At 43.3% G+C, this 13,928-nt stretch overlaps 1 protein-coding gene across 3 annotated transcripts in view; it reads left to right on the forward strand.

Moving 5' to 3' along the window:
- The window catches only part of GCN1 (GCN1 activator of EIF2AK4), a 42,049-nt gene extending 32,557 nt beyond the window's left edge, over nucleotides 1-9,492 (forward strand). For 2 of the 3 annotated variants that reach the window (XM_080355423.1, XM_080355425.1), the window contains exons 49-58: nucleotides 839-1,108; nucleotides 1,402-1,515; nucleotides 2,030-2,260; nucleotides 2,772-2,965; nucleotides 3,554-3,668; nucleotides 4,809-4,905; nucleotides 5,725-5,873; nucleotides 6,449-6,553; nucleotides 8,006-8,224; nucleotides 8,815-9,492. In XM_080355423.1, coding sequence (XP_080211549.1) covers nucleotides 839-1,108; nucleotides 1,402-1,515; nucleotides 2,030-2,260; nucleotides 2,772-2,965; nucleotides 3,554-3,668; nucleotides 4,809-4,905; nucleotides 5,725-5,873; nucleotides 6,449-6,553; nucleotides 8,006-8,224; nucleotides 8,815-8,940 — 1,620 coding nt within the window. In that variant the 3' untranslated portion in view covers nucleotides 8,941-9,492. The remainder of the gene's footprint in view (nucleotides 1-838; nucleotides 1,109-1,401; nucleotides 1,516-2,029; nucleotides 2,261-2,771; nucleotides 2,966-3,553; nucleotides 3,669-4,808; nucleotides 4,906-5,724; nucleotides 5,874-6,448; nucleotides 6,554-8,005; nucleotides 8,225-8,814) is intronic. The other variant, XM_080355424.1, reaches the window with a different exon arrangement.
- The last annotated feature ends 4,436 nt before the right edge of the window (nucleotides 9,493-13,928 follow it).

A 13,928-nucleotide genomic window follows, 5' to 3' on the forward strand; every position in this document is an offset into this window, starting at 1 on the left:
TGAGTCTTTTTGCCTGGTGGCATATTGTGAGTCGAAAAACGTATGCTTTCCAAATCTATTTGTATCCATATAAAAGTCTCTTTCGCCTGCAACAAGATATAATTCTCAGTTTACTTATTCTTGGAGGACTGCCAGAGTGTCTAGTTAACTTTGTATTTATTCTTGGTGTAGAAGACTGAGAGATTAAAGGGCTGAAGGGAGGAAATCTCCTGTTTTGCATGCAGCGCTGCTCCGGTACTGCTTTCCGAAACATCGGATACTTGGACTCCAGAGAACATCCTGAAGTTGTGATTGCGGATAGACATGTACATAAGTTGGTGAATCAGGAGTGTGAGTGACAGAGTCCTGTTGTCTGTCTGCTGTAGATGCCCATTAGATCAGCTTCTAGCCCCAAGTCTACCTGGAGATCTCTAATGTACCCACAGACCGGCTTGTAATTAGTATTATGACGCACAACATTAAATTATCCAAATCAAAAAACTGTTATCTGACAAGATTCACAGTCTCTCAAGTGAGTAAGATGGGGGAGACTGAGCTACTCTAATTTCTGTAAATTAGCCCTTCTGCAGCTGGAAAGCAACCTGCTCAGCAATTGGTTCCACAGAGTCTGGTCACTTGTTAGATTTTGAGAGTTGGTTATATACTTATCTCTGCTCCAGGACTGAGTTGAGCCTTTAATGGTGATACGACCAGCTATTTATGGAGAAACGATTAGCAAGCAGGATATGTTGTAGTATCTCTCCAAGACATAATGCTGTGGATAACATGGGGAAGCCAGGGGCTAAATTTGGCTTTGTTCTATTTGAGAGTTAATGTGAAGTTAATTTGGACTCTTTAGGAGATGGCAAACTGCCAGTCTGTAATCCTGTCTGTGGAAGATGACGCTGGACAAAGAATTATAACTGAAGATTTACTTGAAGCTACCCGCAGCCCTGAGCTGGGAATGAGACAGGCAGCAGCTGTCATGCTGAATATCTACTGCTCCAAGACAAAAGCAGATTACACCGGTCATCTGAAGAGCTTGGTTTCAGGCTTGATCCGTCTGTTTAATGACACCAACCCTGTAGTTTTGAATGAGAGCTGGGATGCGCTTAATTCCATCACCAAGGTGAGAAGCAGCCGAAAAAGGTTACAGTGGTAATGCCTGTCAAGGAGAAAACGGGGATAACTGGGTAAAATACTGTCTAAATCAAACCTGCTGTTCTGATTGTAAGCTACATTTATATCTGCAAACGCTGCAAAGATTTGAGATTTCTAAGATGAGCTTGGCCTCAGCTTTGTGAGCCAGAAGCCAGGTCTTTGGAGGAGGCAGGAAGCAGGTGCCTTCTCTTGACACACCTGAGAAGAATTCGCAAAGAACAGCTGGTTGCCTCATCTTTGTCTTCCCTCTCTCTCCTGCAGAAATTAGACGCTGCGAACCAGCTTGCTCTCATCGAGGACCTGCACAGGGATATCCGGACCGTAGGGAATGAGGCCAAAGGCGAACATGTGCCAGGATTCTGTATTCCTAAGAAGGTAAAGGGTCACAATGAGCATGGATTTGTTACAGCCAAAATACCCCATCTTTTGGGGGAACTGATCGATACAACTTCACAGCTATTAGACGCAGTGACTATCTGGGCATTCCAAACCTGTAGAGAGGCTTTTTGTAGGTCACTGCTGCTGTTACCCTACAGGAGACTCCTTTTGTAACAAGATCTTTGACAATTCTGTTATGCACATAAGTCATGGTTGCTCACTGCATTCTGTGGGGGAGTAATGCTGGACTTCTGTGCCAAATTTCTCTGGTTTAAAAATTGCCTGAGCCGCCACCACTTTTCTCATAGCAACTGGCTTAGTGAGGCATAGATGCATGAAATCAAACCAAATAAAAGTAGCTCTGTAAATGTGGAAGCAGGCAGCTGAAGGTCAACAGGAAATTGAGAGAAACTCTCCAAGTTTGTGCATCTGGTGTATAATGGGAGCAAAAATAAGATACGCATTTTTTGCATCTTAGCGTCTAAGCTTTCTTATCCCATCTTCGTGACAGGGAGTGACTTCCATACTCCTGGTGCTGCGGGAAGGTGTTTTAACTGGTAATCCAGAGCAGAAGGAGGAGGCAGCAAAGGCCTTAGGGCTGGTTATTAAGCTGACTTCTGCTGAAGCTCTTAAACCATCTGTGGTGAGCATTACTGGGCCACTGATTCGGATCCTGGGAGATCGGTTCAGCTGGAATGTCAAGGTGGCTCTGCTTGAAACATTAAGCCTTCTTTTAGCTAAGGTAAGATTCAAAGTAATTGACTGCTGTTGTGAATGTTTGCCATGGTAACCTTCAGAAATATTTGTTGCCTTTTGTGTAAACACAGCTCAGGTGGATTTGATATTTCAAAAAAAAGCCCCCAATGCTTGAATCACAGGGCTTCTTAGAAGTATTCCTAAATGTCAGTCCCACTGTCAAGTGATTAAAAACTACCATGTAATTAGTCTCTCCTGTGTCCACCATCTTTATGAATTAAGTGCAGAGATGATCATTTATGTACAAAAGGTTGTTCATGACAGTGTAAAATTTTGCAGCATGACTCCTGTATGTCAGTGTGCAGAAAATAAGATTTGAAAAAGTTAAAAGTCTTGTGGTAAAGTATTGTTTCATGTTTTTGCTATTTTAGCAGTGTGTTAGATCTGAGTAAGGGCTACTTGTGATATCAAACTGCTATAGAAGAGGTCCGGCTTTCATTTTAACCACTGTTTCAGACCTGACTGCACCACTTTCCCTCCTCTCCTCTCTGGTACAGGTTGAGATTGCCCTGAAACCATTCTTGCCCCAGTTGCAAACAACCTTCACCAAAGCCCTACAAGACTCAAACCGTGCTGTTCGCCTTAAAGCTGCTGATGCTCTCGGTAAACTCATCGTCATCCATGTCAAAGTGGATCCTCTCTTCACGGAGCTGCTGAATGGAATTCGTTCCAGTGATGACTCTGCCATCAGGTGAGCTGTGGGTGATACCTCAGGCCTTTCTGCTAACTAAGGACGGAAGAAAGGGCTTGGATGAATGAACAAAACCCCCTTAGTTCTGAGAGTGATATTTACTTATTAGTTGAACAGTGTTAACTGTTACTCAAGGGTTGTAAACCAAAGAACATGGATGAAGGGATGTCCTGGGTCAGAAGCTGTGACAGTTTCTCAGGGAAGCATTGCTTCACATTGGCCTGGTTCTCCTGCCCTGAACAACCCACTGCAGCTCACTCTCAGATACAAGACTGTTTCAGTTGTCAATCCGACCTGAAGTAATGCAGCTGTTGTATCCTAAGTGCACAGATCCCTAAGAAATTAACTTCCTCATTGGAGAATTTTTTTAATATTTGAATAGTCAGAAAATATTTACATTGTAGCAGAGAGACAAAACGTGGAAATGTTGTCTATCATGGAGTTTTCACCAGTGCAGAGAGTATCAGTCTCCTAAACTGTAAGGAATATCAGTGTAACTGCTGTGTAAGGAACTGTTACTGGTATGCGGAGCTCCGTTTCTTCTTTGGGGCAAGGCAGTGTCTGAGTGTCCGTTGTGATCACTTCCAGGGACACAATGCTGCAAGCCCTGCGCTTTGTAACACGAGGAGCTGGTGCAAAAGTAGATGCTGCCATCAGGAAGAACATCAGCACAGTGCTTCTGGGGATGCTGGGACACGATGAGGTACGGCTGCAGCCAGCTGCAGAGCATCCCTGCTGTGGACAGTGTTAAAATGAAAACCTGAACTTTCTAACAGAATTATTTTCTAAAATAACTTCTGGGGAAAATTACTAACGATAGAGTGGAAAGAAACTTATATAAAGAAGCATGTGGTTAGGCATTACTCACTAAACTGAGTATGGCCTGTAAAATCGATCTGGTTGGTGCCTTGAAGTGTCTTAGCTGAGAGTCAGGTGCAAGAATTAGAGATTTGTAGCCAATCACTGGTAACTCTGAAAATCTGTGAGTTTAATGTTTCCTTAGCAACCATATATGTGGGTTTGACCTGCAGCTCCTCACCAACGTGTGAGGCAGCTCTGAAGTCAGGATTTTCTTTTTATCTTGGAGAAAACCTGCAGTACTTTCACTATATGCACGTGTGTGCATTTGTAGGCTCTCAGGTGGGTTTATCATTTAGTGTGAGACATTTTTCAGATAACGGCAGATTTTTTTTCAATGAGTAAGAAGCTCTCCACATTTCACAGAGGGTCTTCTGTACATGGCAGATAGCAACAGTATCATCTGTGAGACTAAAATTAATCACCTAGGAATTTCTGTGTTATGTTTTAATAGACATGCAACTGTTGGTATGCTAGAATAAAAAAACTGAAAAATTCCCACTGGATAGTAAGTGTCAGGGTGGGGAGGAATAGTGTTGGGGTTGTCACACAGGCCAGCCAAAACACCAAAACCTGGCACTTTTAAATGAAAAGTAATGTGAGTTTATCACAGAGATAAGCTCACCTAGAGATGACTGGAAGTAACACATACTTTCTAGACTGTGAACCTAAGCTTCACTCTTAACACATCTTTTAAAACATTCACTTTCATCTTGATGACTTCTCCGTTTAACAAATCAGAATTTATATGAGATCTCCAACACTTCTCTGCTGGCTTTTTTTGACTATGGATTTGGCTTTAAGTTCCATTATGTACGAGAAACCTTAGGAACTGAGAAACCCACAGGTAACAGGAGTGAAAAGGTATCTACTAAAATGTTTCCTCCTATTTCATATCATCTCCTGTCACTTGCTGCTCTTGCTCCTTGTCTCTGATGAGTATTGAGCTCAGCGGGTGTTACTCTTCTCTTCCTCTCCCCCTCAGGACGCCACCCGCATGGCCTCGGCCGGCTGCTTGGCAGAGCTGTGCGCATTTCTGTCGGAAGAGGAGCTCAGCACCGTTCTCCACCAGCACTTACTGGGTAGGTGAAGCTGTTTACGGTGACTGGAATTGGTTCAGGCAAACTTGGTGATTGTTTAGGTTCCTCCTCTTTATCTTAAAGCTGCATCTCCACTCGAGATTTTCTTGTACTTCTCTTTGCTCGTGGCTGTTCATCTGTGCACCGTGGTACACAGTCGAGCGCAGGGTGGTGCTTGTAATTTGGGGTTATTTGTTTTCAGATGAGGTGATGAAAGTCGCAGCACGGCTGAGTGATCGTTAGTGCTGACAGAGAGGATGGGAGGTGACAGGATGTTCAGGCAGGGTGAACAGGAGGGGCCATTCCGCTTTTTTTGATGACACACTGACCCTAGGTTGGCTCATGGTGGATCACATCCAACGGCTTCAGAAGCTTTTGGGGAATTAACTAATTTGCCTCTAAGTCAGATTAAAGCATGAGTTTTGTAGGAACTCAGAGTGGTTGGGAGTGCTATGGGATTATTCTCAATGGAATTAAAAAGGGAATATGTTATCTGCTTTCAAATTACAGATGAGTTTTACATTAGAGAGCCAAAGCTTGTGTAATTCCAATGCCAAACTGTTTCATCCACTAAGTGATGTGGGCTGGACAGGGTTGAACAAGACAGTCACCTATGTCTGGTTTCCATATCTGCTGAAGTGTTCCTGTCTGGTAGAGGTGTTGCATGTTAGCACTCTGTGGTTTTTTGGGAGGAGTGGAGGAAGCGAGGCATTGCTTTAGATGCTGCTTATTATCTCATTGTGTGGAAGTGAACTGACAAACAGACAAAAGCTTTCTTAAATGAAGAGGAATTGGGTATCTGTTCTTTTTTCCCACTTGCAGCAGATGTCTCTGGCATCGACTGGATGGTGAGGCACGGCCGAAGCCTGGCTCTCTCGGTGGCTGTCAGCGTTGCTCCTAGCAGGCTGTGTTCCCCCAAATACTACAACAGCGTCCAGGAGATGATCCTCAGCAATGCTACTGCTGACAGGGTGAGTGCTACAAGAGAGTGTAGCAGTTCTGTTGGAAGCTCTTGTGGGGAGTAGTTTCAAAAGGTGTGCAAGTTCACTGTGGTACCAGACAGAACAGAAATCCCCAAGTGCTGTGTGAAGATTGTCCCTCGGCTAGATGCAGTTTTAGAATGAAATTACAGGACTGTTGTGATTCTTTTGAGTTCTGATCTCTGTGGAGATGAGGATTAAATAATCTACAGGTGCAGAGTAGCTTTCACTGGAATTATGCTTCTGTTCCCCTATTAAAGTTCTCGTTCACGGGACAGGTTTACAAACAATATTTCATTTTAGGAGGAAGATTTTAAATCTGGGGTTGAATGAGTTAATTTGGTGTAGGGAGCTTGTGGGCTCTGTGGGGCCTGCCACCTTATTCCATATGGCTCGTAGTTCTCTCGTTAGCCAGTAACATTAATTCAGTATTTTCCTGCTTTGCGTGCTGCAGCTTTTAAAGATCTGTGTAGCCTTCCGCAGCAGCTCACTAGTCAATGTATCTGTGGGTGCAGTTATGCAGGCCACTGAACTCTGCTGTAGTAACACCAATTTTTATGTTGAAGATTCCCATTGCAGTTAGTGGCATCAGAGGGATGGGCTTCCTTATGAAGTACCACATGGAAGAAGGAGGGAACCTGCCTCCAAAGCTTTCCAGCCTCTTCATCAAGGTAAAACATTTTCCGAGAGCTACCTGGCGGTGTTGTCCTGTCATCTGACTCTTTGTTGGATCTAACTCAAGGGGGCCTTTCTCTGTCAAATTTCTGTATGGTAACCAGCATGAAAACTGAAAGCTTGGTTGCTTTAGCTTGGGAAGCTCTAAATCCTTGAAAATCTAGATAGATATTTTTGTGGCAAAATACAGCCAGAAACACTTTATCAGCCTGCTTTGCAGCTGTGCATACAATACCACTACCCCTGCTGTCATATGGAAATGTGACTTTTGATCTTTCCTTTTTTTTCCTTGGCAGTAACAAAACAGCTGTCAGAGGAGGAAAGGGGTGGTGGGGAGTTAGCAGTTTTTTCAGGTTGCTAAAGGTCAAAGGGCCTTTGTTTTCTATGTATCAAATACCAACTCTTACCTGTTTTTGCTGCAGGTCTCCTTGACTTCCACTTTTGTGGAAGGGAGTATATCCCAAAGACTGAGCTAAGAGAGTATTGAAGTTAATGCTTTTTTCAATTGACATATATTTAAATATTCTACCTCACAAGTCCTTTCTTTCTTGGGTGTTCTGGGTTTGTGTTGTGGTTTTGTTTGCGGGGTTTGTGTGTGTGTGGTTTTGGTTTTTCCCCTCCCCATGAAAGTATCCCTCATGGTAGACAGGATTTCAATTTTAAACATTAGAACCTCTGGATATATTTAATGTTTTAGAAAAGACAGGGAGATAGGAGTAGCACTAGAGCAGGGTACCTGCTTCTTCTGTTGCCTGTCATCTTTACTGTAAATAAAATGTGTTACATTTTCAGGCTTTACATTTATTTTCAATTTATTTAAAAAACTACCAAACATGCAAACTGACATGATGCAGACCATCATTCTCCAAAGCAGACTTTTTGTTTGAAATCCTACATTTATATATTAATTTCTATCATAGTACTGCATTAAAATCCAAGTATCACCATTGTCACAATACCTTTATCAAGTATTAATGCAGCTGACATTCAGATGTCAGCTTTCATGTTTTAAATATGCTGAGATTAAATAAAAAATACGGAGCTCTACTTTTTAATTTTAAAATTAAATCCACTGTTGAAATGTGCCTCATACTCCAACCAGAGACTGACTTGGCTGTTGCTGCTGATTGAGTGTATTTTAGAGGTGCTTTTGCTGCGCTTAGTCGTCATTGTCATTCCTTGAGAGTTGACAGAAGCCTATGACCCTGTTGCCGTCCACATTTTTAGAAGTTTTCTTTTGAAAATGTGTCTTGTTTTCAGGGTTTGATCTTCTTTTACTGTTACACAGTTTAGTCAGACTTGGTGCTAACAAGTTTATCTCTTGTGTACATGTGAGTTGAAAACTGTTTGGTTTTCTTGTTGTAGTTTAAAAGACTTAAATATTAAAAGTATTAACTACTGCTTTAAATACCCGTCCTTGCATTTAAGTCCATCTTTATCTCCTTCAGTGTCTCCAGAACTCATCCAGTGACATAAAGCTAGTGGCAGAAAAGATGATCTGGTGGGCAAATAAAAACCATCTTCCCTCACTGGATCCTCCGACAATTAAACCAATTCTCAAAGCACTTCTGGACAACACAAAGGACAAAAACACCAGTGTGAGAGCCTACAGCGACCAAGCTATTGTCAACCTTCTGAAGATGAGAGCGGGTGAAGAAGTGCTTGAGGTATGAGACAGAAGAAAATGTGATGGTTGGTAGAGGTGTGTCACGTTGCTCTGCGTATGGTTTGGTGTTGCGCCAGGAGCCTCAGTCTGTTAGGAAATAGCCGGAGTGGGACATTCCTGTTTGGATTTAAACCTGCATCAGTATTCTTGTGCAAAGCCTTGAATAAATATGTGATACTAATACTGTACAACCATACATTGTGGTATTACTAAAGTCAAAGTGTTTAACATAACTCCCATGTTTAACGTGGTAGCCTTGCTTTCAAAATGCCTTCAGCCCTTTACTGTGCTGTAGTTCCTCAGCTGGGACTGTGACTTCAGTACTTTTGTCACTTGTATAATCCCACCACAGCAGTAGTGCTGCTAGAGAGAGCATTTTGGGATGGACTACTTCATACAGCCATTTCCAGACTGCTTTTCTAAGTCTTAGCTACTTTTGGATAGTTCCTATGTCCGGAATCATAAAACCAGATGAAGGATTTTGGTACGTTTGAAAGATTTTAGATAAATACAGCTTTTACGGCGTTTCCACTCTTATTTTGAATGGTATGTCGTAAGGAATCGCTAATTGGCATTGTCTTCCTTCCACAGTCGGTTTCCAAGATTCTAGATGCTGCCAGCTTGGAGCTTCTCAACGAAAGCTGCAGACGATCTCTGAGGAAGCTGGCGGCCCAGGCGGACTCGGAGGAACAGATCGATGACACTATACTGACGTGATAAGAAAACACTGACCCGGCCGCTGCATCAGCATTTCAACTCAAACACCTATTTTAAATGTTTTCATTTTTGAAAATGATAATTCTGACGGGATTTAATGAAAAGGACTCCCAGAGAGTATTTTAGTATCAAATATACCAGAATAGCCTTAATTAGACCCGCATTAGGTGAAAATTGAAAATTTGGTCCCCTTTTTGAAACAGATAATTTGCAAGAAACAGATATACTAATCAATAATGGTAAATTGTGGCCAACTGTGTGATGTGGCTAGAGCACATCAGGCTTAAACTCTGGTGACATCTATTTCCTTTCCCGGGTCTGTGCAAAAAATCCAGTACTGAAGTATTTTCCACAGACCTTGTGAAGCAGGAATAGAACTCAGTGATTAAAGCATATTGTTTTTGCGTACTGCTAACTTGCTGCTTGTGACGGTTCTGAAGAGTGAAAATCCCTGTTAAAACGAAGTATTTAAAATAGCCTTAGAAATTGCAAATGCGAAAGGGGGATTAAATGCAGTCTGTTTAAAGAAGGAACATTTAATAAAGGCTCTGACTTTGATCCATTCTGGTGTACACTGTTCTTTTTGCAAACTCATTTGTCAACAAGCTTACACTGTGATTTATTTTTTTGGACCTGCATTTTCTAGGGCATATGGTTTGTAGAGTGGGTAGCGCTGTAATCTATAAAAATCTTTTGCAAAACCGAGACAAGCTAGGGCTTAAAACCAAGCCAGACCTGACATTTAATGAAATTTTAAGTAATTACTCCTATTAATTTCCAAAATATTTTTGACTACAGACAGCTTTTTAGTTGTTCAACGTGTGAGAAGTCTTCTATTTTTATGTCTTCAAAGGCTTCACAAGAAGAATTCACATTTCCAACATACAGGGGTTGTTTTTGTCAATGAGTTGCACTGCTCAACAAAACCAGTATTTTGTATTATCTGGCCACATATACTTCTTAGAAGTTTATTTTTATTTATTAATACCTTTTATGCCACTCGATTGATAGAGTGAAAATCTTGTTGCAGAATGCAAACTTTAGAAGGAAAAATGAGCTTTGCATTCTGTGTAGAGTAATAGTTAAGTAAGCCTTATCTATTTAATGAAACTACACAGAAACTGGTTGCACCTGAGAGGCCAGAGCATTAAGATTTGTTGTTTCAAGTGGGTGGGTGGTATCCAGGGGCAGAATCTTCCCTGCATCTAAGTCTGAGTGGCTCAGACCATGAGGAGAGAAGAATCACACAAAATCATAGAATGTTAGGGATCCAGTCCAATCCCCCTGCTGGAGCAGGAACACCCAGATGAGGTTACACAGGAAGGTGTCCAGGCGGGTTGGAATGTCTGCAGAGAAGGAGACTCCACAACCCCCCTGGGCAGCCTGTTCCAGGCTCTGCCACCCTCATTGAGAAGAAGTTCCTTCTCAAATTTAAGTGGAGCCTCTTGTGTTCCAGTTTGATCCCATTACCCCTTGTTTTACCACTGGTTGTCACCAAGAAGAGCCTGGCTCCATCCTCCTGACACTCACCCTTTACATATTTGTAAACATTTGTGCTTACTGAGAATATGCTCATTTTTCCATTAGAGCACAACACTGAATTTGGATTTTGATAGCTACTTTTTCACTAAACTATTTATACACTGCAATATAATAAAATACCCATAATTTTTGCCACAACATACGATCTGATAAATTGATTGTGCCAACTTGGAGACTAAAGAATTAATTTTTTTCTCGTTTCAAATGTCTTAAAAATACCAGTTGTCAGTAAAAGATAATTTTTCCCCACAACTGACTGTAATAACGTCTTTGAACTGTCAAGCAACTGTCTCTGAGTGACAGCTCAATTGGGTGTATTTCAAGAAGATCAAAAAATAATTTATGAGAGATGTTTAAACTTAAAAGACACTAAAAATTTCAATGAAAATGAGACAAATGTGAAAGTATAAAATATTCAAATATTTTGATTTTTTTTTTTCATAGATAAGTCACAGTTTGTACTGTCCATTTTATTAGATAACAGCACATTGTCTCACACTTTTCACATGATGAGGTTTCCTGAGTTTAAAAATAAAGGTAATAGGAGTCGTCGTTGCTTTGGGTTTGAGTTGGTGGTTTGTACGCTGGATTCAAGGGATCTCCCCACAGCTACGCAGCTCCCTCAGTTACCCCGATGCTCAGGACACGTGTTGGGTTATACAATGGGCTGCCCAAATACTTCACTGGGTGGGTGACATGCGGGGTGGGGGAGAGTTGCTTTAGCACTAAGCTAGGTTTGGGGTGCTGCAAACCGCTTTCCAGCAGGGTTTCTATAAGCATGAGGCTGTAAAATAATGCATGTTCACATCTGGTAACACTCCAGCCTTTTTCCTGCTCCTCAGCAATGTCATATGAATAATGGTGTCACGGAGGCACCCCGAGGTTAGTTTAAGGGACAACAGGGTCCAAAACAACTTTCATTAAAGAAACAGGGTTTTAGCACTCCAAAAGTGACTTAAATACAGGTTCACATATCAGTTGAGGAAAATTATTAAGGGAGAGCAACTAATACAACAGGCGGTCCACAGTGTGCATGCACACGGCTTCACCAAAACAATGCTGGAGCCGTCTCTGAGTTCGGGAGGAGTACACACTTGCCTAAACACGGTGCGGGATTATTTTAAAGAGATACACGTACTCGTAGTGAGTACGGGAAGTGTACATTCGCGATTGTGCGAGGGTAAATTTATAAAACACTCGCAATCCTGCAAGGAGAAATACATGTGCAAATGCACATGAAATATTACACGTGCTTATGCAGAAGCACGGGAGGAAAATACATTCGTGATTGTGCGAGGAAATAATTTATACACGTGCTCGTATTGAGCACGGAAAATTACACGTGCAAATGTGCACGGAAAGTTACATGTCCAAATGTGCATGGAAAGTTACACGTGCAAATGTGGAAGCACGGGAGGAAAATACACCCGCGATTATGCGAGGATTAATTTTACACATGCTCATATTGAGCAGGGAAAGTTACACGTGCACATGTGCATGCAAAGTATAAATACACGCGCAATCCTGCGAGGGCTAATTTTACTCACATATGTGGCGGCAAGGCAAGCAGAGTCTCCATCCCGGGGAGGGGGCTCTCGGCGGCAGCATCTTGCTCGTGCTCCAAGAGACCTGCGACAATGGGCGGAGTCTCGACGAGAGTCCCATTTTTTTATATTGGCTGATCAGATCTAGAAGCTTCTAGAAGCTTCTCTGCACCCCCACACTGGCTGTGGGTGCCCCTGAAGCCTCCAAACATCCCCCACACTGGCCGCAGGTGCCCAGCAGCTCACTGGCGCCTCGCACTCCCTTCTCCTAATGGCCCTGGCCAGGGTGCTCTGGGGCCAAACAAAAGAAGCTGTTAGCCTCGAGTAGCAGAGAGAGGGAGATGTGTCTACTCCTTCCATACTGAAGGAGGGAGGGGGAGAGAGGGGGGTCTGCATCCTGCCACATGCAGAATGAGCTATAGGGTGTGGTGTTTTAAATGCACGATGGTCATCTCAGCGGATTTCAGATGTGTGAGACTGGACAGGGGCGAGCTGTGAAGGCTACAATGCTTCTTGAAGGCTGAGATTAAGGAAGGTTTATAACTACAACCACAGACATTAGCCATATTGTTGATCAGAAGTATTTGGGAGATGCAATTGTTATGTGCTAAAAAAATAAACTTCAAGCCAGACATGCTATTTTAGCCATCTGTCTCCAGAAGAACTGCATACAAATACAGAAAATATAACTGTGGAACCCATACCACAATATCCTATGGAGAAGACACTAGAAATTAGAATTGGTTAGAGACAATTGCCTTAAAAAGATGTTCTTATTTCCCTTAACTAAACCCTACTGTATAAATCCAGAGAGGAGTCTATAGCTTTCCAGTCAATGTTAAGCTCTAATATGAGAGACAAATCCATGTTAGTATTTGTGTCAATGAATTCTAAACTTTATCAACTTAATTAATCATGCTGATTTTTTTGAGTCTATGCTAAACCAAAATTATTTTTAAGATACGAGCAATATCTAGCATGTTGCCTTCTGTTACTGTAGTACATTTAATGTACTATTGAAAACCTTAGTTACTGGGAAAAGAAATAATCCTAAGTAACTGACATATTCTAGACCAAAACACTGCATTGTTTGATCTAAGGAGCTGAATTACCAGTAAGAACATATATTTTTGCAGGAAAAACAATCAAAGAGAAAACCGGCACCGTTCTTGTGCAGTGTCTCCACCTAAAAGTGACCACAGTCACAGAGTTTGTGCAGTCAGTATGTGTGCAAGCGACAGCAGAATCACTCCGGCTGTGTGTCAGGCAATTGTGAGAGCGCCATTTGAAATTCTGCGGCTCTGGGCTGTGGATGGCACAGGCACAGCCACCCGTGTGTGAAACCAAGGCCCTTCCTGAGCCATACCCATGCACACCTCTGCACTAAAACCCCAGGAATCTAATTCCAGCCCGGCCTGAACTGCCGGGCCTGCCCGACACCCCTGCCCATCTCACAGGACTTTGCTGTGGGACTGTTTTCCTCACCTGGCCGCCGGGCGCCGAGGGGCACTGTTCCTGTGGCGGTGCACTCGCTTCTCTGGCGCACAGGCGCCTCGCTGAGGCAGCGCCAAGGCTCCCTCAGGCCTTCGGTGCTTTCCCGGGGGCAGCCTCCCTTGCTGCCGCATCCACAGGCCTCATGCGAGCGCCTGAGGGAGCTGAGGTGGGCCACGCCGCCGCGGCGGGCCAGCACAGGAGGAAGACGAGCGCCCGGGGAGGGGAAGGAGAGCCCGGCCCTCACGGGCTCGCCACGGCCCCACCGCCGCCGCCGCGCACGAGGCGCCTCGCCCGCTCCACCTTCTGCGCAGGCGCGGCCATCGGCCGCGTGCCGGGGCGAGGTGACAGCGCATGCGCAGCGGCCACCGCGGAGCCTGAGGGGGCATCGCCCTCGCCCCGCGGCATGTG

Source organism: Nesoenas mayeri (genome assembly GCF_963082525.1).
Source record: "Nesoenas mayeri genome assembly, chromosome: 17".
Taxonomy (NCBI): Eukaryota; Metazoa; Chordata; class Aves; order Columbiformes; family Columbidae; genus Nesoenas; species Nesoenas mayeri.